The sequence below is a fragment of the Eschrichtius robustus genome, chromosome 2 (genome assembly GCF_028021215.1).
Source record: "Eschrichtius robustus isolate mEscRob2 chromosome 2, mEscRob2.pri, whole genome shotgun sequence".
NCBI lineage: Eukaryota > Metazoa > Chordata > Mammalia > Artiodactyla > Eschrichtiidae > Eschrichtius > Eschrichtius robustus.
Genome location: NC_090825.1, coordinates 158,762,989 through 158,788,715, shown reverse-complemented (window position 1 = coordinate 158,788,715; position 25,727 = coordinate 158,762,989). Strand labels below are relative to the sequence as shown.

The window sequence follows — 25,727 nt, the reverse complement described above, 5'->3', positions numbered from 1 at the left end:
AGCAAGAGATTACAGCTCCTGAAAAAGAAATGGACAAACCTCTCTAATTAGGAAATCACACACATAAGCCCAGAGAAGCCCATCCTCCAAAAAAGGTTCCAGAGGTCCCCAGAATCTCTAGCCAAGCTGATTGGTGAGTCTTCCCCTGTATGAAGCCAGTGTCAAACGCATAAAACTCAGGGGAAGGGGACTTCCCTGGTGGTCAAGTGGTTGAGACTCCGTGCTTCCACTACAGGGGGCACAAGTTCAATCCCTGGTTGAACTAAGATTCCTGCATGCTGCACGGCATGGCCAAAAACAAAAACCAAAAAACTCAAGGGAAAAAACTCATGAAGTACATGAAGAAACTAGGGAACATGGCCCAAAGGATCAAAATAGATCTCCAGAAACTAACAGAGACCTATGAATTATGGGAAAGAATTCAAAATAACTGTATTAAGGAAGCTCAGTGATCTACAAGAAAACACGGATAACTAAAAGAAACCATGAAAACAGTAACATGAACAACTGAGAGTATCAACAAGACAGAAACTATAAAAAGGAACCAAACAGAAATTCTGGAACGAAAGGACATAATAACTGAATTGAAAAATTCAATAGAGAGATTAAACAATAGACTTAAGCACAGGACAGAATCAGCAAACTCAAACACAAGTCATTTGAACTATCAAGTCAGACAAGAAAAAAGAAAAAAGAATGAAGCAAACCAATACACACGTTATGAGAGTTCCAAAAGGAGGAGAGAATTTGAATAAATTATGGTCAAAATTTTCCCAAATCTGAAAAAGGAAGTGGGGCATCCCATATCAGAAGCTGAAGATCTCCAGCCAGGATGAACTCAAAGAGGCCCACAGTGAGACACATTATAATCAAACTATCAAAAGACAAAGACAAAGAGAGAATCTTGAAAGAAGTGAGAAAAGCAACTAGTCAAGGACAAGGGAACTCACATTAGATTACCAGTGGAAACCTTACAGGCCAGAAAAGAGTGGCGTGATATATTCAAAGTGCTAAAATTTAAAAACTTTCAACCAAGATTACTATAATCTGGAAAACTGTCCTTCAAAAATGAAGATGAAATGAATTTTCTAAAGCAAACGCTGGGACTTCCCTGGTGGTCCAGTGGTAAAGAATCCGCCTTCCACTGCAGGGGACACAGGTTCGACTCCTGGTCAGGGAACTAGGATCCCACATGCTGCAGGGCAACTAAGCCCACGCATCACAACTACTGAGCTCGAGCACAACGAGAGAGCCCATATGCCGCAACTACAGAGCCCACGCACCACAACTAGAGAGAGAAAACCCACACACCACAACTAGACAGAAGTCCGGTGCCGCAACGAAGAGCCTGCGTGCCACAACTAAAGATCTCACATGCCTCAACGAAGACCCTGCATGCCACAACTAAGACCTGACGCGAACTTCCCTGGTGGCGCAGTGGTTAAGAATCCACCTGCCAATGCAGGAGACACAGATTCGAGCCCTGTTGCGGGAAGATCCCACATGCCACGGAGCAACTAAGCCCGTGTGCCACAACTACTGAGCCCACGTGCCACAACTACTGAAGCCCGCACGCCTAGAGCCCGTGCTCTGCAACAAGAGAAGCCACTGCAATAAGCCTTCACACCACAATGAAGAGTAGCCCCCGCTCGCCACAATTAGAGAAAGCCTGCGCGCAGCAACAAAGACCCAGAGCCGCCAAAAAATAAAATAAATAAATTTATTTTTTTAAAAAAAAGGACCTGGGCTTCCCTGGTGGCGCAGTGTTTGAGAATCTGCCTGCCAATGCAGGGGACACGGGTTCGAGCCCTGGTCTGGGAAGATCCCACATGCCACGGAGCAACTAGGCCCGTGAGCCACAATTACTGAGCCTGCGCGTCTGGAGCCTGTGCTCCGCAACAAGAGAGGCCGCGATAATGAGAGGCCCGTGCACCGCGATGAAGAGTGGTCCCCACTTGCCGCAAATAGAGAAAGCCCTCGCACAGAAACGAAGACCCAACACAGCCATAAATAAATAAATAAATAAATAAAAATTAAAAAAAAAAAAAAACACAAAAAACCAAAAAAAAAAAAAAAAAAGGACCTGATACAGCCAAAACTATAAATTAAATAAATAAATATTTTTTTTTAAAAAATGTAAAACAAAAGCTGAGTTCATAACCACTAGATCTGCTTTACAAAAAATGCTAAACGGAGTCCTAAAAGTTGAAACAAAAGGCCATTAGGCAGCAACACCAAGGCATATAAAATAAAAATAGCTGACAAAGGTAAATACATAGACCAATACAATATTGTAATACTATAATGGTGGCATATAAAGCACTTTTAAGTCTGGTACTGAATTTAAAAGACAAAAACATAAGAAATAACTATAATTATAAAACTATGTTAATGAATACACGTAATTTGTGACATCAATAACAAAGTGGGAATGGGGAGAGGTAAAAGAGTAGAGTTTTTGTACACAATTGAAGTTACATTGTTACCAGCTCCAAACAGTCTGCTGTAACTATAAAATGTTTTATGTAAGCCCCATGGTAACCACAAAGAAAATGCCTACAGAAGATAAAATCAGAAACAAATCAAAGTATATCAATATAAAAAAATCAAAGAAATACAAAGGAGGGCTGCAAGAGAGATAGAGGGACAAATTAGCTGCAAGACAGAAAACAATTAAAATGGCAATAAGTCCTTCCCTGTCAATAATTTCTTTGAATGTAAATGGGTTAAACTGCTCAATTAAAAGACACAGCGTGGCTAAATGGACTGAAAAAACAAGATGCAACTATATTCGTTCTACAAGATAACATCACCTTAGATGTAAAGACATATGTAGACTGAAACCAAAAGGATGAAGGATATTACATGCAAACGAGAGCAGAGGTAGCCATAATTGGACAAAATAGACTTGAGCCAATACTATCTCTACAGGCTAATAAGGACATTATATAATGATAAAAGAATCAATTTACCACGAAAATAAACAATTATAAACATATTTTAAAAGATAACAATCGGGGCTTCCCTGGTGGCGCAGTGGTTGAGAATCTGCCTGCCAATGCAGGGGACACGGGTTCGAGCCCTGGTCTGGGAGGATCCCACATGCTGCGGAGCAACTGGGCCCGTGAGCCACAACTACTGAGCCTGCGCATCTGGAGCCTGTGCTCCACAACAAGAGAGCCCGCGATAGTGAGAAGCCCGCGCACCACGATGAAGAGTGTCCCCCGCTTGCTGCAACTGGAGAAGGCCCTCGCACAGAAATGAAGACCCAACACAGCCAAAAATAAATAAATAAAAATACATTAAAAAACAGAGAACTTGAACATCACTGTAGACCAACCCGACCTAACAGACAAATACAGAACACTCAATCTTATAGCAGCAGAATACACATTCTTCTCAAACACACAGGGAACATTTTCCAGGATAGATCACATAATAGATCACAAAACAAGTCTTAACAAATTTAAAAATACTGAAATCATACCAAGTATCTTTTCCAATCACAATGGAATGAAATTAAAAATGAATAGCAGTTGGGAAATAAAAAATTCACAAATATGTGGAAATTAACACTCTTGAACAACAAATTGGTCAGAGAAGAAATCTCCTCCCTCAAATTAGAACATACTCTGAGACAAATGGAAACAATAACACAATATACTAAAACTTATGGGATGTAGCAAAAAGAAGTACTAAAAGGGAAGTTTACAGCATGAAGTGCATACATAAAGAAAAAAGAAAGATCTCAAATCAACAACCTAACTTTACACTCAAGGAATAAGAAAAAGAATAAGCACAAAATTTATTTGCAAAAGGAAAGAAGTAATAAATATTAGAGCAGAAATAAACAAAATAGAATTTTTTAAAAATACAAACAAAACTGAGAGTTTGTTTTTTAAAGATCAACAAAATTGACAAGCCTTTAGCTAGATGGAGAGAGCGAGGGAGACACAAATAATGAAAACCAGAAATTAGAGAAGACATTTCAATGGTAGCCACAGAAACAGAATTTTAAGAGACTACTATGAACAATTATATGCTAACAAATTGGATAACCTACAAGAGTTGGATAAATTTCTAGAAACATGCAATCCACCCACACTCATCATGAAGAAATAGAAAACCTGTAGTAAGGAGATTAAATCAGTCATCAAAAACTTCCCAAGAAAGAAGAGCCCCAGGATCAGATGCCTCCACTAGAGAATTCTACCAAGCATTTAAGTAAGAATTAATGCCGAGCCTTCTCAAACTCTTCCAAAAAATGGAAGAGGGGGGAGCCAGACAAATACATGCTAATAAGAGGAAAAAAAAAAAAAGACATACCAATATCCCTTATGAACACTTATGCAAAAATTCTCACCAAATTAGCAAACTGAATTCAACAGCAGCACTTAAAAAGGATTATACACCATGACCAAGTGGGACTTATTCCTGGGATAGCTTAAAAAGGATTATACACCATGACCAAGTGGGACTTATTCCTGGGATTGAAGGATGGTTCAACATACAAAAATCAATAAATGTAATACAACACATTAAAAGAAGGAAGAAAATCACATGATCATCTCAATTGATGCAGAAAGGCTTGACTAAAATTCAACACATTTTCCTGATAAAAAACACTCAACTAGGAACAGAAGGAAATAATCTAAAATAAAGGTCATTTATGAAAATCCCACAGCTAACATGACAGTCCATGGTGAAAGACTGAAAGCTTTCTCTCTAAGATCAGGAACAAGGCTAGAATGCCCATTCTTGACACTTCTATTTAATACAATACTAGAAGTCCAACTAGGCAAGAACTAGAAATAAAAGGCATCCAAATTGGAAAGGGAAAAGTAAAATGATCTCTGTTCATAGATGGCATGACCTAATATAAAGAAAACCCTAAAGATTCCACAAAAAAGCTGTAAGAATAATAAATGAATTCAGTAAAGCTGCAAGATAGAAAAATCAACATTCAAAAATCACTTGTGGGACTTCCACAGTGGTTAAAAATCTGCCTGCCAATGCAGGGGACACAGGTTCGAGCCCTGGTCTGGGAAGATTCCACATGCCGCGGAGCAACTAAGCCCGTCTGCCACAACTACTGAGCATGTACTCTAGAGCCCACAAGCCACAACTACTGAGCCCACATGTCACAACTACTGAAGCCCACGCACCTAGAGCCCATGCTCCGCAACAAGAGAAACCAGCGCAATGAGAAGCCCGCGTACCTCAACGAAGAGTGGCCCCTGCTCACCGCAACTAGAGACAGCCCACGCACAGCAACGGAGACCCAACGCAGCCATAAATAAATAAATAAATAAATAAATTTATTTTAGAAATCAGTTGTGTTTCTATACACTAATAATGAACAATTCAAAAAGGAAATTAAGAAAACAATCCCACTTATAAGAGCATAAAAAAGAATAAAAACACTTAGGAATAAACTTAACCAAGGAAGTGAAAGAGTTGGGCACTTAAACAATAAAACACTGCTGAAAGAAATTAAAAACACAAATAAATGGAAAGACATCCTGTGTTCATGGATTCAAAGACTTAACATTAACAAAATGTCCATACTACTCAAGTGATCTTCAGAGTCACTGCTCTATCAAAATCCCAATGGCATTTTTTGCAGAAATAGAAAAAAGACATCCTAAAATTCACATGAAATCTCAAAGGACCCCAAATAGTCAAAATAATCTTGACAAAGAACAAAGATGGAGGACTCACACACTGTGTTTTCAAAACACGTTACAAAGCTACAGTAATCAAAACAATATGATAGGACTTCCCTGGTGGTGCAGTGGTTAAGAATCCACCTGCCAATGCAGGGGACACAGGTTCGAGCCCTGGTCCGGGAAGATCCCACATGCTGCGGAGCAACTAAGCCCATGCGCCACAACTACTGAGCCTGTGCTCTAGAGCCTGTGAGCCACAACTACTGAAGCCTATGCGCCTAGAGCCCATGCTCTGCAACAAGAAGCCACCCAATGAGAAGCCCATGCACCGCAACGAAGAGTAGCCCCTGCTCGCTGCAACTAGAGAAAAGCCTGCACGCAGCAAGAAAGACCCAACACAGCCAAAGATATTAAATAAATAAATAAATGTAATTAAAAACAATATGATATTACCATAAAGACAAACATATAGATAATGGAACAAAACAGAGAGCCCAGAAACGAACCCTTATATGTATGGTCAAATTATCTTTGACACGGGTGCTAAGACTATACAATGCGGAAAAGATAGTCTCTTCAATAAATGGTGCTATACAACAATGTGCATACAGTTAATACTGTAATATACACTTTAAACTTGTTCAGAGGGTGAATTCATGTGTTTTTTACCACAATAAAAATAAAGCGTTGATACACATGCTAAGTAAAAAAACAAAGTACCACATATTGTATGATTCCATTTACATGAAATGTACAGAACAGGCAAATCTATAGACTGGGGAGAAATGAAGGGAGATTGATAAAGGGTACAAGGTTTCTTTCTGGGGTGATGCAAATGTTCCAAAATTAATCATGTTTATGGATGCACAAGTCTCTGAGTATACTAAAAAACCACTGAAGTATAAACTTTCAACAGGTGAATTTTATGGTCAGTGAACTATGTTTCAATAAAGCTGTTGGAATCTACTACGGTAAACAACATTGAAAACTCTTATGTTTAAGGAAAGTCAGTTTTATCCTCAATAACAATATTGTATAATATTATATTTTGAAAGACTCCTGCTGTTTTCCTTCTGCTGCTAAGGAAGGATACCCTGGTACTTCAGATTTTTAAAAATTTATTCTCAAACCTCATTCCAGAAGGGATGCAAGACATCTAAGGCCTTCAGATAAGTACTACAGAACACTTACATATTGTCAAAAGCACGTCCCCTTTGTCTACGCAACAGGAGGACCTTCCTTAAGTTGTAGTCCAAGAGAGCCTGACGTTCAATAAAATCTATTTGCTTTCTGTAAACTAACTAGATTTTAGTCTTAGGTTCAGAGCCTCTCAAATACTTACAATACCAAATTGAGTCCCCAAAAGTTCACAGATTTAAAAAGGTAGGAAATGGGGAGCAGAAACAAAATGTTCTTGAGACTTACAAAAAGCAAAAGAAAAAAGAGCTTCTTGGTAAAACAATTTCTGAAAGTATATGGAAACTTGGTCCTCAAAATTCAGACCCTTCTACATAAAGCCCTTTCTTCACTTCAAGTGATAATCCTTCCCTCCCAACTTACACTTAGGCCTTCCATGAAAACAGACCAACTTCAGAAGGGTATCATTATCATCACTTCCTCTAGTCCCTTTCTTTCACAGTCAGGAGTCCTTACCTGGTTCAGGGAGCTCAGGCTGAGGGGTCAAACTGGGAATTCCTGGCTCCTTTTCCACCTCTTCATTGCTGGCACTGGATTTATCACAAACTTTCAACCGTGGCCCAGCTGAATCTAAGCAGTCGGCATGATTTGGATCTGTCAGTGCATCCTCTAGTATGTTCGTCGAAGGAGGAGGTCTCTGTTCTGGGAACTCATCTCCCTTCTTTACAGGGTCAGCAGGAAGCAAGACCCCAAAGGCACCCTCAGAGTTTTCTTTCTCCCTAAATCTGTTAGTGCGCTTACGAGGTTTAGTGCGCCTTTGGTTTAAACGCTGCCACCGCTTTTTAGGCACCACTTGATTTACACTAGTGGGTTCATCATTCTCACTAATCATTTCAGACTCCAGCTCTGTCCCTTTTCTGTTTTCAAAAGAGGGGTCTTTTTCAGGAATTTTATCAGGGTCGGACTGGTTGACTTTATTATCAAAATTAACACTGGAAAAATGGGTACCATCTTCACTTGTTAAATGGCCCATTAATTGAAGGGGTTCTTCTTTACCAGGGTCTTCTGCCTCACCTCTGGAGGAGCTATTCTCTGAACCCCTACTCTCTCTGTCTCCCTGCAGTGCAGCCTCAAGAGTCACAGCTGGAAGCTGGTTCAGTTTTCTTTTGCGCTCTGTCTTTAAGGCTTTACGGTTCACTGTGTTCTTTCCCATCTGGGTTGAAAAACCATCTCGTAATTTGGATGGCTTTGATCGACCACAGTTGCGCCTAGTAACACAGTTTGAACGATTTTTGCCAGAAGCAGGGAGGTCTCTTTTATCGGACACCAAGCCAGGTAGAGAGGTAGATAGCTCCCCAGACAGTGCAGAGTCACCCCCACTAGGGCTAGGACGGACTGGATCCTGAGTGCCATCTCCATTTTTTTCTGAATTGTGAGTGGAGCCTCCTGAAACCAAGACCTTAGAAGCCCCCACAGGACTACTGGTAGAACAGTCCCCAAGACCAGGACTCCGATACGAGACCAAGTTCTGAGCAGTCATTAACCGTTGCTCCTTGGTCTTACTATCATGCATATCTTTCAACATCATTAGTAATGTACTGAATTTGTAGTCTGGTTCAATAGGTATATGATTCTGACCAGAGGCAGAAGAAAAAAGTAATGGTTTTGATGGCTTTGACATTCCGGAGTCACTGACATCTTCACTTAAGGATCTATAAGAGAGTTCTTTCAACTCTGACAGAACGTGTTTCACCACTGCTGTTTCTATGTCACTCGAATCCCTGGTTTTCTCATGCATGTTGCTCAGTAGTTTTAGCCCATCCACTTTCCCACTTTTGGAAATGCTGGCCAAAGGAGAGCCTTTGGTATCAGAAGAGCAGCATTTCAAACTGCAGTCCTCATCTGCAACAGGCGGTTCTACTACAACTGGGTTTTCTTTATGTTTGCACTTGATACTTCGGATCTTGGGCTGTTTGCTTTTCGAATGTAACAGAGCTTGATTTGTAGCCCCACCTTTTATTATTGAGTTCTCACTGGAAATGCTTGATGGTGTGTTAAATTTTGGAGAAAGACCATCATTTCTAAAATCTGATTGGGGTTTTCGGACAAGAGTTGACACTTTAAGATCAGAGAGATTAACCTGAGACGTCTCAGTTCCAGGCTCTACTGTCTTGGTACAATCCATCAAGTGGTCTGTGTGTGAGTTAGTAATGAGGGTCTTCTGCTTTGCTTTTACCTTAGTGTTTGTGGCAGGATACCTAGAATACTTTACCTTTTCATTTTTCTGCACAGGTAACATGTTCTCTGTTCTATCGAAAGCATCTGTAATTTCAAGGACACTGTTATCAGACTCTGAACTATGATCTATGGGATCCAGATCACTGCTTCCATCATCATCAGAAGTGGTACAGATACTAATGGAATCACTTCGCTTTTCTTCATCACCTGCTCCAATATAGCAGAGCTGCACTTTTGAACTACACACCAGACCTCGCTGGAGTTTCTTCTTCTCCCCAGAACGTTTAGAGAGCAAGGCACCCTCAGACAAGCCCAGTAAAGAGTCACAATTTGAAGTCTCAAATTCTTTCTTTGCAGTGTTTTTTGCACAAGAAGAAAATAGGAAACTTCCTGGGGCAGAGCTGGGCCCTGTGAGGCTGTTTGCTATCCGGGAAAGTTCATTAGAGGCCTGCTTATCAGATACATCCCCAGAAATAAAGTTTAGGCCAAGGTTCTCTGGAATCTTTCCCCTCCGTTCTTCCTTATGTGCTTCAAATTGCATGTGGCCCTTTTTCACACTAGTCCTTTTTGGATTATCAGAGCTCTTTCTGGCTAGAGACTTAGCACAAGGTTTTTCCTTCTCATCTGCAGAATGTTCAGAGTCAAAAGCCAGAGATTTCAAGCAGCCATTAAGCAACAGGTCATGTTCTGATTCAGGGTCATTTGTACAGTCCTCAAACGGCATATCCTCCTCACTGTCCAACTTGAGTGAACTGGTGACACATTTTCGGTTCTTCGACCCTTTGGGAACATCATACTGCTCAGCAAGACCAACACTGGCTTCCCATTTACTCAAAATTTTCTGAGGAACCTTAAATTTAAAGAGAAAAAGATTATCACTAGTCTAAGAAATAGAAGGGGAAACAGGGAGATGATCAGTGAATACCTCTCAAATCAGAAGCTTTTCCAAGCCTTGTTGTGCTTCCTCAAGGCTCTTTTATGGGACTGCCAGGTGGTTAACACCCACAGTTCACCCAGAACTTAGCTAATGGGGATTCCTCAACACTACTTCTACCACTAAGATCTATCACTGGAGAAAGATTGATCCCGTAAACCCTCCACTCCCCTTACCATTAAAAGCACAAAAGAGTGGACCATAAATTACACTACAACATTACATTACTAATCAACATTATATTACTAAATCAAGGAATAACCAGACCACTCCTACTTACCCCTCCAACCTTAGAATAAAGATTTCCTTCCTGACTTATGAAGGCCAAGCACTTGCTCAGTTACATAAAAGAGAAAGCAAACGGCTAAAGAAAGGAGGTGCATGTGGAAAAACTAGGACTGGAGAAATGAGTAAGTCAGACCTGCCCTAGAAGAACTGAAATTTGGAACTCTGGTTATCACCAGGCCCTTGGCTAATCAAGATCCTTCTATACATGTTACATACAATCTGGATTATAGGGACTTCCCTGGTGGTGCAGTGGTTAAGAATCCGCCTGCCAATGCAGGGGACAGGGGTTCGATCCCTGGTCCTGGAAGATCCCCCATGTTGCGGAGCAACTAAGCCCATGCGCCACAACTACTAAGCCCGCATGCCACAACTACTGAAGCCCGCGGACCTAGAGCCTGTGCTCTGCAACAAAAGAAGCCACCGCAGTGAGAAGCCCGCACACCGCAACAAAGAGTAGCCCCCGCTCGCCGCAACTAGAGAAAGCCCGCGCACAGCAACAAAGACCCAACACAGCAAAAAAAATTAATTAGTTAATTAATTTTCTTTTAAATCTGGATTATAACCAAGCAGTGTCCTGGGCTTAATCATGTAGTCCAGAGACACCAATACACCCTGGATATATGACAAGTTACACTTGCTCTTTTGTTGATTCCTCACAGCATAAGGACAATGAGGCTCTGTGAAATATACCTAATTTTCAAGACTCTTATTTCCCTCCCTGGCTTCATACAATAAATGTCAGTCAAGGTTCTATCAGTTAGTGTTCACAAACACTTTAATACTTGTGAAAGGTCATGTTCTGCTGACCATGTAAAAATTAAGGCCACTAGACAGGAAGCCTCCTCTTATAAAGCAATAAACTGATCATCTGGTTTACTTTACACACAAACACACACCCATTGACTTTCTACCAATGACCATAGTAAATCAATTTTCCAGGACCTGAAAGCCCTAGAGAACTCCTCTGAAAAGGGGGTTGGTTAATCTACATAGTTAAAGGCTTGACACAAAAACTCTGACACCTCCCCACCACCAACTACCCAAAGTATTAGAAAGGATGAAGTTATCCTCTTCTATTCTATCCTAACAATAGCACACACTAGTTGTTTCAGAGCATCAGATGTATGACATATAAAATATTTATTTCTAATCCTCACAACAGTTTGACAAGGTACATATTATTACATTAGTTTTAGAGAGGAAGGAACTCCAGTTGGAAATAGCAGGGACTGCATACTGACTAAAAATTATCCTAACTGTGATTCTTATAAAATAGTCTAAAAGTCTGAAACACAAATCTAAGAGGAACTATTTCCCCTTCTAGAATAAGACTATAAAGGAGTATCAAAAGAAACAGTCAAAACTTTAACACATCAAGCATATGAAACAAAAACATCACGTTCTTTATTAAAACATAACCAGGTTTGAAACTGCTTAAGCCTTAACAACTACACACAAAAACCAAAACAACAAACAAAACAAAAATGTTTAAAGTCTTATCTTTCTCATTTTTAAGAGAAATAATTAATCCAGAGAGTGAGAAGTAGAATATTTCATTTTGATGATCATTTTCTTCATACATCAGATATAACCAAAGATGACTGGTCATGCCTTTTTGTACTATCACATCTAAGTGACATGGCAGAAGTTAACTGAAATCCTTTCTCAAAAAATTGAGTATAAATATTTGGAAGGCTAGCCCCATGTCATCCCTGCAAAAAAACTTGCTTTCTGCCAATTTTCTCACCAATATCCTACTACCAAAGGAAATAACTTATATTCCAAAAATATAATACTTCTTCCTTTGATTGATCCTGTAAACCCTCCCTACCTACCCCCAAGAAGATAATTTGAGAGGTTTGTTTTTTTTTTTTAAATACCTTATGCCTATATCCTTTTTCTTTCTGCTTCCCTCTTCTCCTAAGGACAGGTAGCTCTTCAAATTGATGTCTGCCTTCAAACATGACGATTGCTTTTCCAGCCACCCAGGCTCTCTCAGAAGGATCTCCAAAAGCCTCCACGTAGTACTGTCGATAGGGCCTCCGGTTAGAAACTAGATAAAAATAAAAACCACAGTGTCATTGCTTTAAAAAATTGATATTCATCATCAAGAGAACAGCCACATCGCAGTGGCCAAAGAAGCCTCTTTTCACTTAAAACTAAAATAAAATAAAAACTCAACAAGCTAAAAAACCTACAGAACAAGAAACTCTGAAGTAGGTCAGATAGAAGGTAAATTTTCAATTTTCAATTTATGTGACAAGAAAATGGTTAAGAGTGTAATTAAAGAATTTAGTGGTTTGGTCTGATGATATGCTATATATTCCAAACCAGTTGGAGGTTGATTAGCTAATCATATAACAAATTAATATAACAACTAAGTTTTTTCTACCATCAATCTATAAAATTTTATACCCTCATTACCAGAAATCACAAAAGGCATATGATAAGCCACAGCATCGCAAATATAATAATCAACAAGAACTAACCACCAAATAAACTCTTAAAACATTATGCTAAAATATAAGGAGGAAGAAATGTTTCAACACCATGTCACATATGATGTGCTAACATTTATGGCATAGTTACTCTGGGCAAGGTACTACACTAGGTGCTTTGCATGTATTCTTCACAACAATGAACTCCAAAAAATAAGTAGTATAATCTCCATTTTATAGACAGAATAATAAATCCAACGACTTCAGAGAGGGCAAATTCAGAGTGACACACTGGTTTTGCAGAGAAAGTGGAACTTGATATTTCAAACTGCAGAAATTTTTTTTAAAAAAGGAAATCTCAACAGCCCCCTCCCCCCAAAAAATCCACTTATTCTATAGTTTCTTGGCTGTCCAAAGTTCTATGCAGACAATTACCAAAAATAAAAACAATACAAATCTCATCCAGAAAAGATTATAATCAAATTTACCTAGTATATGTTATCTTCTACACACTTACCATCTTTGCATTTTTCATACCAGTAAAAAATGTCACAAAAGAAATATAGCCAGGGCTACACAGGTGTAATGATTTGTCTCTATTTAGAAAAGGAAATCATTTTATATAAAAATTCACTTTAACTCACACTGAATTACAACCTGGTAAAATTTTGTTTTACTGTACATTTTAAAAACAAGTTCTGTAAAAAAAACAAACAAAAAAACCTGAACTCCTTAGTCTCTACCTACTAAACACTTCAATAGAAACCACCTATAAAGGGGGATTAAATGTGTGTATGTGTATATATACACATACATACACACACACACACACAGAGGTTCTTAAAGTCAGTCTGAAAAGTAAATCATTCTCCTATAAATAAGTAAATTCAACTAACACAGACTGAACATTTATGACGTGCCAGCACTATACAGAGGACTGAAAAGAACTCATTGCCTGGTGGGTAAGAGATGTACATTATAAAGAGATTATGGTAAAACAAGCATGTTAATTGCGATAACATGAACATTCACTTTTTTAAAAAATTTTTCAAGTATGTCTTGAGTACACTACATTTTATCATTTGATAGTATCTACTGGTGATGGCATTTTTTTAAATTGAGATATAACTGACGGATAACATTAGTTTCAGGTATACAACATAATGATTCGGTATTTATATATATTGCAAAATGACCCCCACAATGTCTAGTCAACATCCGTCACCATACGTAGTTATAAAAAGATTTTTTCTTGTGATGAGATCTTTTAAGATCTACTCTCTTAGCAACTTTCAAATATACGATACAGTATTAACTACAGTTGCCATGCTGTACATTACATCCATGTGACTTATTTCTTTTATAACTGGAAGTTTATAACTTTTGACCCCCTTCACCCATTTTGCTCCTCCAGTCTGTTCTCTGTATCTATGAACTTGGTTTTGTTTTTTCAATTTTGGTTTTTTTAGATTCCACATATAAGTAAGATCATACATTATTTATATTTTCTCTGTCTGATTTATTTCACTTAGTAAAATGCCCACCAGGTACATCCATGTTGTCACAAAAGGCAAGGTTTCATTCTTTTGTATAGCTGAATAATATTCAATTGTGTATATATACCACATTTTCATTACCTATTCATCTATTGATGGACACTTAGTTGTTAACATTCACTTTTTTAAAAGTGAAAAATCATTAACTAGAGGACAAATGGGACACCTGAGCAGAAAATTTAAAGGTAAACAGTTTGTTGAGGGGAGAATTCCTATACAAGGGCCCAGAACCCTCAAAGACATGAATGAATAAAACGAATGAAATAGCTAGGAACTGCAAGTAGTTCAGAACACTAAATCATAAAGTGGAAGGAAAGGGAAACTAAGCAGGTAAGCAGTGGCCAGACCTGAATAGCTTGGATACCATGTTAAAAGTTTGACCGCTGGGACTTCCCTGGTGGTCGGTGGTTAAGACTCTGTGCTTCCAACACAGGGGGCACAGGTTCGATCCCTGGTCGGGGAACTGAGATCCCACATGCCGCACTAAGACCCTCCATGTTAACAGTTTGACCATTATCCTGTTGGCCCTGAACCTCATTTAAACTATGGAACCACAGGCTCAGTTTTGCATCTTAGAAAGATAAATCTCCTTGACCTCTGAATAACACATTTAACAGGAAACAGAGAGGAAACTCAGGAGACCAGAGATTACCAAAATAGTATATACTCAAGATGACTAAAACTTAAACTAAGGTGGTAGCAATGGGAATTAAAAGAACAAAATATGAAAGATTTTTTTTTAAGAAGACAAATCAAAAGGACTAGATATTAATTAAAAGTCAGATAGAATATGACCACCTAGAGGGGTGGGATAGGGAGGGTGGGGAGACTCAAGAGGGAAGAGATATGGGAACATATGTATATGTGTAGCTGATTCACTTTGTTATAAAGCAGAAACTAGCACACTACTGTAGAGCAATTATACTCCAATAAAGATGTTAAAAAATAATAATAATAAAATTAAATTAAATGTAAAAAAAAAAAAAAGTCAGATAGAAAAGATACTTGAACACCAATGTTCATAGCAGCATTATTCACAATAGCCAAAAGGTGAAAGCAACCCAAATGTCCACTGAAGGATGAAAGGATGAACAAAATGGAACATTACTGAACATTATACATCAATGGAACATTATTGAGCCTTACAAATGGGTGATACACGTAATACAACATGGATGAACCTTAAAGACATCATGCTAAGTGAAATAGGCCAGACACAAACGGACAAATACTGCATGATTCCACTTATATGAAGTACCTAGAATAGTCAAATCCATAGATAAAGCAGAATAGTATTTACCAGGGACTGAAGGTTATTGTTAAATTGTTAACAGAGTTTCAGTTTAGAAATACGAAAAAGTTCTGGAGATGGATAGTGGTAGTAATTGCACAAAAATGTGAATGTACTTAATGCCACTAAACTATAAACTTAAAAATGATAAAATTATGTTACATATATTTTTTACCACAAAAAAAAGTCAGATAACAATTGGTGGTAAGGATATAGAGAGATTAAAACCCTCATCCGCTGCTGATGAGAATGTAAAATGGTACAGTAGCTTTTCAAAACAGTCTGGCAGACCTAGCTCTTCCACTCCCAGGTATTTATCTGAAGAACATAAAAACCCTAATTCAAGAAGATATATGTCGGCTTCCCTGGTGGTGCAGTGGTTAAGAATCCACCTGCCAATGCAGGGGACACAGGTTCGAGCCCTGGTCCGGGAAGATCCCACATGCCGTGGAACAACTAAGCCCATGCACCCCAACTACCGAGCCTAAGCTCTAGAGCCCACACGCCACAACTACTGAGCCCACGCGCCACAACTACTGAAGCCCATGTGCCTAGAGCCCATGCTCTGCAACAAAAGAAGCCACCGCAATGAGAAGCCCGCACACTGCAACTAGAGAAAGCCCATGTGCAGCAACAAAGACCTAACACAGCCAAAAATTAACTAATTAATTATTTTTAAAAAGATATATGCACCCCTATGTTCACTGAAGCGTTATTTATAACAGCCAAGATATGGAAACAACCCAAGTATCCACTGATGGATGAACGGATAAAGAAGATATGGTATATATACACAATGGAGTATTACTCAGCCACAAAAGAATGAAATCCTGCCATTTGCGATACTGATGGACCTTGAAGGTATTTTGCCAACTGAAATAAATCAGACAGAGAAAGATAAATACCATATGATTTCACTCATATGTGGTATCTAAAAAACATAACAAGTGAACAAACAAAAACTCACATATACAGAGATCAAATTAATGATTACCAGAGGGGAAGGGGGCTGGGCAAAATGGGTTAACAGGGGAGACTGTATGGTGATGGATGGTAATTAGACTTGTGGTGCTGTACACCTGAAATTTATATAAAAAATTTAAATTAAAAAAAAAAGTCAGGGGGCTTCCCTGCTGGCGCAGTGGTTAAGAATCCATCTGCCAATGCAGGGGACACGGGTTTGAGCCCTGGTCCAGGAAGATCCCACATGCCGCGGAGCAACTAAGCCCGGACACCACAACTACTGAGCCTGCGCTCTAGGGCCCGTGAGCCACAACTACTGTGCCCGCGTGCTACAACTACTGAGCCTGCGCTCTAGAGCCTGTGCGCCTAGAGCCCGTGCTCTGCAACAAGAGAAGCCACGGCAATGAGAAACCCGCGCACCGCAAGGAAGAGTAGCCCCCACTTCGCCGCAACTAGAGAAAGCCCGTGTGCAGCAACACAGACCCAACACAGCCAAAAATAAATAAATATAAATTTTTTTAAAAAGTCAGGGAATTCCCTGATGGCCCGGTGGTTAGGACTCGGCACTCTCACTGCCAGGGTCCGGATTACACCCCTGGTTGGGGAACTAAGTAAGATCCCACAAGCTGGTGCGGCCGGGGCAGGGAGACGGGGGGTAGTCAGGCAGTACCTCAGAAAGTCAAACAGAGTTACCATTAGTGCCAGCAAGTCCACTCCTGGGTATAAACCCAAAAGATAGGAAATATATGTCCACATAAACACTTATACATGAATACGCACAGCAGCACTGTTCATAATAGCTAAAAGATGGAAACAGTCCAAATGCCCATCAAGTGATAAATTTATAAATAAAACATGTATAATATTTCATACAATGGAGAGCCCACGTGCTCTGTACCCTGCGCACCACAGCTACGGAGCCCATGCGCCCTGGAGCCCGCGCGCCACAACTAGAGAGAGAAAAACCCGCAGGCCACAACTAGAGAGAAGCCCGCACGCTGCTGCAACAACAGATCCCACGTGCCTCAAGGAAGATCCCATGTGCCGCAACTAAGACCCAACGCAGCCAAAAAAAAAAAAAGGAATGCAGTACTGATACATGGATAGATCTTGAAAACATTATGTTGAGTAAAAAAAAGTAGTCACAAAGGACATATTATATGATTCCATTTATATTAAATATCCAGAATAGGCAAATCTATAGAGACAGAAAGTCGACTACTGGTTGCTTAGGGCCAAAGGTACAGGAGGTAAAAAGATTAGGGGGAAGGTAGGTAAAGGACATGGGTTTTCTTTTCCTCCTCCTCTTTTTTTTTTTTAAAAAATATTTATTTATTTGGCTGTGCCAGGTCTTAGTTGCGGCACTCGGGATCTTTGTTGCGGTATGCAGCTCATAATTGTGGCACGTGGGATCTTTTAGTTGCGGCATGCGGACTTCTTAGTTGTGGCATGCATGCGGGATCTATTTCCCCCACCAGGGATCGAACCCGGCCCCCTGCATTGGGAGCGTGGAGTCTTACCCACTGGACCACCAGGGAAGTCCCCAAGGGGTTCTTTCTGGGGTGGTGAAAATGTTCTAAAATTTACTGGTTACACAACTCTGTGACTTACCAAAACCACTTAATTGTATACTTTAAAGGGGTGAATTGTATGCTATATGAATTACATCTCAATAAAGCTGTTTTAAAAAAAGAAAAAAGACTTAATGGTATAGGACACAAGAAGGAAGAAAGGGTAACTACTTGGTATTTGCCTTAAGTGACTAAGTGGCAGTAATTTATTCACTAAGGCAGGAAATGAAAGAGAAAGTACTGGTTTGAGGAGGAAAATAATTAGGTCAGTTTTCTTTTTTTTTAATTTATTTATTTATTTATTTATGGCTGTGTTGGGTCTTTGTTTCTGTGCGAGGGCTTTCTCTAGTTGTGGCAAGCGGGGGCCACTCTTCATCGCAGTGCGCAGGCCTCTGTCGTGGCCTCTCTTGTTGCGGAGCACAGGCTCCAGACGTGCAGGCTCAGTAATTGTGGCTCACGGGCCTAGCTGCTCTGCAGCATGTGGGATCTTCCCAGACCAGGGCTCGAACCCGTGTCCCCTGCATTGGCAGGCAGATTCTCAACCACTGCACCACCAGGGAAGCCCTAGGTCAGTTTTAAACAAGCTGACCTTAACTGCCTAAAGGACCTCCTGGTGAAAGCTTCAAGTATAGAGTTGGGATGCAGATCTGAAGCCTGGGGAAATACTAGCACTGTGGATATGAATTCAGTTTACTGATGACAGTTAAAACTCAAGAGTTAATAAGGATGGAAAGAAGGAGGAGAAGGAAAAGGAGAAGGAGGAGAAGAGAACATGAAAGTCAAGAACAAGATAGAGGGCTTCCCTGGTGGCGCAGTGGTTGAGAATCTGCCTGCCAATGCAGGGAACACGGGTTCGAGCCCTGGTCTGGGAAGATCCCACATGCCGCAGAGCTACTAGGCCCGTGAGCCACAACTGCTGAGCCTGCGCGTCTGGAGCCTGTGCTCCGCAACAAGAGAGGCCACAACAGTGAGAGGCCCGCGCACCGCGACGAAGAGTGGCCCCCGCTTGCCGCAACTGGAGAAAGCCCTCGCACAGAAACGAAGACCCAACACAAGCCAATCAATCAATCAATCAATCAATCAATCAATCAATAAAAGAACAAGATAGATAGTTACTACAAGGAAGAATTTTCCTGCACCAGACAACCATAAAATTAAAAACTAGTATCCACTGTATTACCAGGTCACTAATGACTCTGCTTAGAACACGGTTAGTGGAATAAAAAGAGAGAATGAGAAATTTCAGTGCGTTCAGAAATGAGTGGCCATCTGGAAGTGGAGAAAGTTGATGATTCCTCCAAGAGTGGTTATGAAGGGAAGGTGTGAGGAAGACAGAGTCATGGGTAGGAATTTTAGGACAAATAGGTTTATTCAAATATTAGTTCCCTTCAGTACTATAAAGAGCTACACTAATTCTATGCTCTAATAAACCAAGTTAAGAAGAATCTTTTTAAAAACTATTATTAGGGAATTCCCTGGTGGTCCAGTGGTTAAGATTCCACACTGCCACTGGAGGGGGCGTGGGCTCCATCCCTGGTCAGGGAACTAAGATCCCACATGCCTCACACAGCGCCAAAAAACAACAACAACAACAACACTCTAGTCACCATCAATACCATATTCTCCTGGGATCTCTCTTCCATCTCTGATTTTCTCCCATCTCTTTCGCACACTCACGTCTCCTCCTTACAGACCTCAAATGTTGGCTTCCTCAGAGCCACCTTTTTTCTCACCGTATATTTTATCCCAAGGCCATCTCATCCATGCCCTACCCGTGGCTTTGACTAATATCAACAAGCAGATGTCACCTCTAACTTATAGATGTTCCAGTGCTCTCAGTAAATGAGAACACTATGTATGTACTGGTAAAGCTAAAAACTTGCGAACCAGCCTGAGATATAGAAACCTTAGACTTCATTCTCCCTCACTCCCCATTATCTGTCCATTAGCAAATCATATAGATTTTATCTCCTAAATAGTTGTTCATTCCCTATTCACAACTATAATCTCACCATAATCCCTGCAATGACCCTTTTGATTATCTCCTCTGATTTATTTGTGTCCCCCTCCAAATCATTTTCCACACTGCACTCACAGTGAACTTTAAAAAACACAAATCAGATCACATCTCCCTCTGCTCATAGCTCTTCAATAGTATCCTATTATTCTTAGGAAAAAATACAAAATTGTTAATGAAGTCTACAAAATGCTGCATGATTTGACCTATATCTATTTCTCCAGCCTCATACTGTACCACCTTCCATCACTCTATGGGCTGCAGCCTTTTCAGGGGTTGAACATATACTACTTTCTGTGCTTGGAACCATCTGCTTTTTTCCCTGGTTAATTCCTACTTGTCCTATCAGGTCTCAGATCAAAGATAATTTTACTAGCAAAATTGGCCCTGACTACCCGTGAACCAAAAGTCCAGGTTAGGTACCCCCACTAATATCACTGACTGTACATCAATATTCTGCCTTGAACACACCTCTCAGTTAACTAATTATCTATTTGTCTGATTACTTGCTGGTGCCTTCACCCTTTAACTGGACTCTAATTATACACAAAGGGAAGCAAAATGTTTTGCCAATTGCTGGATCCCAATACCTAGCATAGTACCTATAGAATGTACTTATTACTTGTTGAACAAATGGCATAGACCCAACTAGTGCATATAAAGAATACCACAATGAGTAAGAAACCATCAGTCTCACAGGCATAGGAAGGGTAGAGGGGGAGGACTAAAAGAATTTTCTACTAGTAGAATTTAAATGTCCAAACACGTCACGAAGTTTGATATCATTTTCTTTAAACAGTGAGCTATAAAGGTCTTTGGGCACGTCACTATTAATATTCAAAATATAAAATAAAATCCAACATACTACTTGTAGCAAGTTATCCTACAGATAAATAGACATGAATACATGAAACACATAGTTATTCTTTATAGCACTGTTTTGTACGCACACACACGTGTATGTATATACGTATATATTTTATGTATAATCTTTCTAACACAAGATTAGAAACAACCTAAATATCCATCAACAGGGGAATGGTTATATAAAGTACACCATATTCAAAAAGAGGAAAATTATGGAGCTGTTTAAAAAAAAAAAAAAGTTTTCAATGGAAAAATCTCCAAGAAGTGAAAAAACTGTAGAACAGGGGCTTCCCTGGTGGCACAGGGGTTAAGAATCCGCCTGCCAATGCGGGGGACACGGGTTCGAGCCCTGGTCCAGGAAGATCCCATATGCTGTGGAGCAACTAAGCCCATGTGCCACAACTATTGAGCCTGCGCTCTAGAGCCCGTGAGCCACAACTACTTAAGCCCACGCGCCTAGAGCCCGAGCTCTGCAACAACAGAAGCCACCACAATGAGAAGCCCGCGCACGGCAACAAAGAATAGCCCCCACCCACCGCAACTAGAGAAAGCCCAATGAAGAGCCAACACAGCCAAAAATAAAAATTAGGCTTCCCTGGTGGCGCAGTGGTTGAGAATCCGCGTGCCAATGCATGGGACACGGGTTCGAGCCCTGGTCTGGGAAGATCCCACATGCCGCGGAGCAACTAGGCCTGTGGGCCACAACTACTGAGCCTGCGCGTCTGGAGCCTGTGCTCCGCAACAAGAGAGGCCGCGACAGTGATAGGCCCACGCACCGCAATGAAGAGTGGCCCCCGCTAGCCGCAACTGGAGAAAGCCCTCGCACAGAAACGAAGACCCAACACAGCCAAAAATAAATTAAAAAAAAAAAAATCCAGAAAAGATAAAATACATAATAACAATTCATTAACGAAATGCTCAAAGGTAAAAAAGAATTATTACTAACGGAAACTGCAAGTTGATAATTCCATACTGTATTTTATCATGTATAATCAACTGCAAGTATTACCTTTCATTTTTGAGTGTGTGTTAATCAACGGATCAGAACAAATCCTGCAGGGCCACCAAGGGCGTCTCTTGAATTTTGCCCAGATGAGATCTCCAACTTCATACTTCAGCGGCGTAGCCTTTTTCTTGGGCTGACACTTGAGACAGACAAAACATGGGGCATCAATAAAAATCAGAACCTTTTGAAACAACATATCATCTTTCCACTAGCCTTCTGAGAAAGCATTACCAATGAATACTAGATAAAAACACTCCAGCTTAACCACAATTACAAAATAAGTACAATTAAAAATTACTTTGTCTTAACTATTTATAACACAGCCCTTTATACAGTCAGTAGTAGCTCTCAATTTACATTTGCTTTACATAAGTAAACTACCTACATTCTAGGAAAATAAATAAGCTATTTCAAATTTTTAAAGAGCTAAAAATTGAAATAATAGATAAACAGAATCATCCCAAGGAAAAGATATCTTTGCCCAAGTCCTTGGATCACAACACAACAGGAGTGGGGGGGTGGGGGGGTTGGGAGGGGAAGAAATTTAACAATGTCAAGAGACTGATCCCACTAGTGTTATATGCCAACTTTATCTCAATAAACTGGGGGAGGGGGAGACTGTGGTCCCTTCTGCAGGTGATACTCTACATCCTTCTCAAACACAGACATTCTTATTAATTAATTAACAATAATGGCCTACTGAAATAATCCTGAAAGCTACAGGCTAGATTCTTGCAAAGTCAGCACAACTGACTTATATTTTTCCCAGGACATGCAAGAGAGGCTGCATCCAGAACAGTCCACTGCCCAACTCCAAGGAATACCATTCAAGCACAATACAATATGAATCAAGCTCCCTGGACATATCCAATGCAGAGACCCTGGCTGCATCTTTTCTCCAAAAATAATACCTAATTAATCTGCAATCCAAATGCTTCCATCTCAGCTCTAAACCCATACCCATGCCTTTAACACCGCATCAACAATACAGAGGTCTCCTGCCCTGAGAGGAAGATGGCTTTGTGTTTAGTAGGACTGAGCTCCCCCCAACCCATAAAGCACACAAAGGAGTTCACATGTGCTGAGCTGTTTCTGGGTAGCTAAAAGCAGCACCTAAGGTACTTGGACAAAGGACAACCTACTCCATTTACTCCAAGGGGGCATACAAATATTATGATTTTCTATAAATGCCATGTCCTGAAAAAGGCTTGGTGAGTTCCTCCCTCAGACCCAGTCGTCCCTCCTTAATGCCCAAAACAGTACCACCTAGTACATATTAAGCGTCCAATAAAGAATATGCTGAATGAATTGACTGAAATCATTCAAATAAAAGTGATGAGTAATAGCTGGGGCTCAAGGATATCAAAGTATTGGGCTCAATTCAATGATTTGTAAGTTACCATTCAACTTTAAGACTGTGCATTCAGAGAGAAGTAAATCTCACAGAATACCCTTACTGAAAAAATAGTGTCATTAGTTCTTCATGTATATAGAGTTACTAGGAAATGAGACAGAAACTACAACTTTTAAAACATTTTTTTTGAAAAGCAAGCCCCAAGGGGCCATTTTTGCCTGTTATCATTCTGTAAGTTATCAGAAAAAAAAATTACTTCAAAGCTAGTTGGCTTTGAAACTTTAAAACCATGATACCAAGATGGGATAGAAAAATCTTTTACATGCCCCTGTACTGAAAACTACAATATGAGTAGGTTCCCATAAATTTCTGATATAATCTGATTTGTAATCATTTACTTGGCAATCATTGATAAATATGGACTTATTTATCTGAGTCCTAAACGACTTTAAATATACTACCATTTACTTGATGTTTGCTATATACCAGGCACTGTTCCTCCTTTAATCCTCTTAAGGTCGATACTATATTATTACTCCTATGTTACTATATACCTATAGTCATATAGTTATGTAGTAGGTGGCAGAGATAGGATTCAAACCTGGGCAGTCCAACTCAGGATCCCAAACTCTCAACTACTATCCAATAACAATAAAACCCCATGATTATTACATGCTTTATGATAAATTCAGCCATAATCAATCTATAACATGATACTGGTTCTGTCTTTGCCATATATTACTACTACAAAGTGACTGTAGTAGTAATATATCAGGAATATATCAGTGATCAGGAAGTAAAGCCATAAAACTCAAGGCTTCAATAATACATGGATAAGAAAGACCACGAGTGGTACCGCTTAAAGCCAGAAGCCAGAATCACACAACCACACAAAGCAGTAATGAGTTGTCTTCTGACTCTATCACAAATTGTGCCACCTTAAACAAGTCAGTTAATTCAGCATCAGCACCCTAAGACATAATAAAACCAGGAAAGAAACACTTGCTCTACCATGAACCATGAAAATGAAAATAACTATTAATTCTACTCCTAATATTTTAACCCAAAGGAAATAATCCAAAAAAGTAAAAGAACTGTAAAAAGATATCTAAAGCAGTTATTTATGACAACAAAAAGTTAACATCCTAGACAACCTATGGAATGAGAGAAAATATTTGCAAACAATGTGACTCTATATTCCAAAATATACAAACAGCTCCTACAACTCAATGACAAAAAACAAAAAATGGGCAGAAGATCTAAATAGACATTTCTCCAAAGACATACAGATGGCCAACAGGCACATGAAAAAATGCTCAACATCACTAATTATTAGAGAAATGCAAATCAAAACTACAATGACGTACTATCTCACACCAGTCAGAATGGCCATCATTAAAAAGTCTACAGGGACTTCCCTGGTGGCGCAGTGGTTAACAATCTGCCTGCCAACGCAGGGGACAAGGGTTCGATCCCTGGTCCGGGAAGATCCCACATGCCGCAGAGCAACTAAGCCCGTGCGCCACAACTACTGAGCCTGCACTCTAGAGCCCGCGAGCCACAACCACTGAGCTCGCGTGACACAACTACTGAAGCCCACGTGCCTAGAGCCCATGCTCTGCACCTCCACAACAAGAAAAGCCACCGCAACGAGAAGCCTGCTTACCACAACGAAGAGCAGCCCCCGCTTGCCGCAAGTAGAGAAAGCCCACACACAGCAATGAAGACCCAACGCAACCAAAAATAAATAAATAAAAATAAAATTAAAAATTGGAAGGAAAAAAAAGAATGGATCAGATTCTACATAAAAAAATAATAATAATATGCCTGCCAATGCAGGGGACACAGGTTCAAGCCCTGGTCCAGGAAGATCCCACATGCCGCGGAGCAACTAAGCCCATGCGCCACAACTACTGAGCCTGTGCTATAGAGCCCGGGAGCCACAACTACTAAAGCCCACACACCTAGAGCTTGTGCTCCACAACAAAGAAAAGCCACCACAATGAGAAGCCCATGCACTGCAACAAAGAGTAGCCCCCACTCACTGCAACTAGAGAAAGCCTGCGTGCAGCAACAAAGACCCAACGTAGCCATAAATAAATAAATAGTAAACAAACAAATAAGTAAATAGTCTACAAATAGTAAATGCTGGAGAGGGTGTGGAGAAAAGGGAACAACCCTCCTACACTGTTGGTGGGAATGTAAATTGGTGCAGCCACTATGGAAAACACTATGAAGGTTTCTCAAAAAACTCAAAATACAGTTGCCATATGATCCAGCAATCCCACTCCTGGGCAAATATCCGGAGAAAACTCCAATTTCAAAAGATATATGCACCTCAGTGTTCACTGCAGCACTATTTACAATAGCCAAGACATGGAAGCAACCTAAATGTCCG

At 40.1% G+C, this 25,727-nt stretch overlaps 1 protein-coding gene across 3 annotated transcripts in view; it reads right to left on the bottom strand.

Annotated features, from left to right (window-relative positions):
• Positions 1-25,727, bottom strand: part of NSD1 (nuclear receptor binding SET domain protein 1) — a 133,961-nt gene that overhangs the window by 58,624 nt on the left and 49,610 nt on the right. For all 3 annotated transcript variants that reach the window (XM_068536432.1, XM_068536431.1, XM_068536433.1), the window contains exons 3-5: positions 21,979-22,114; positions 12,147-12,319; positions 7,323-9,894 (exon numbers count right to left, since the gene is read on the bottom strand). In XM_068536432.1, coding sequence (XP_068392533.1) covers positions 7,323-9,894; positions 12,147-12,319; positions 21,979-22,114 — 2,881 coding nt within the window. The remainder of the gene's footprint in view (positions 1-7,322; positions 9,895-12,146; positions 12,320-21,978; positions 22,115-25,727) is intronic.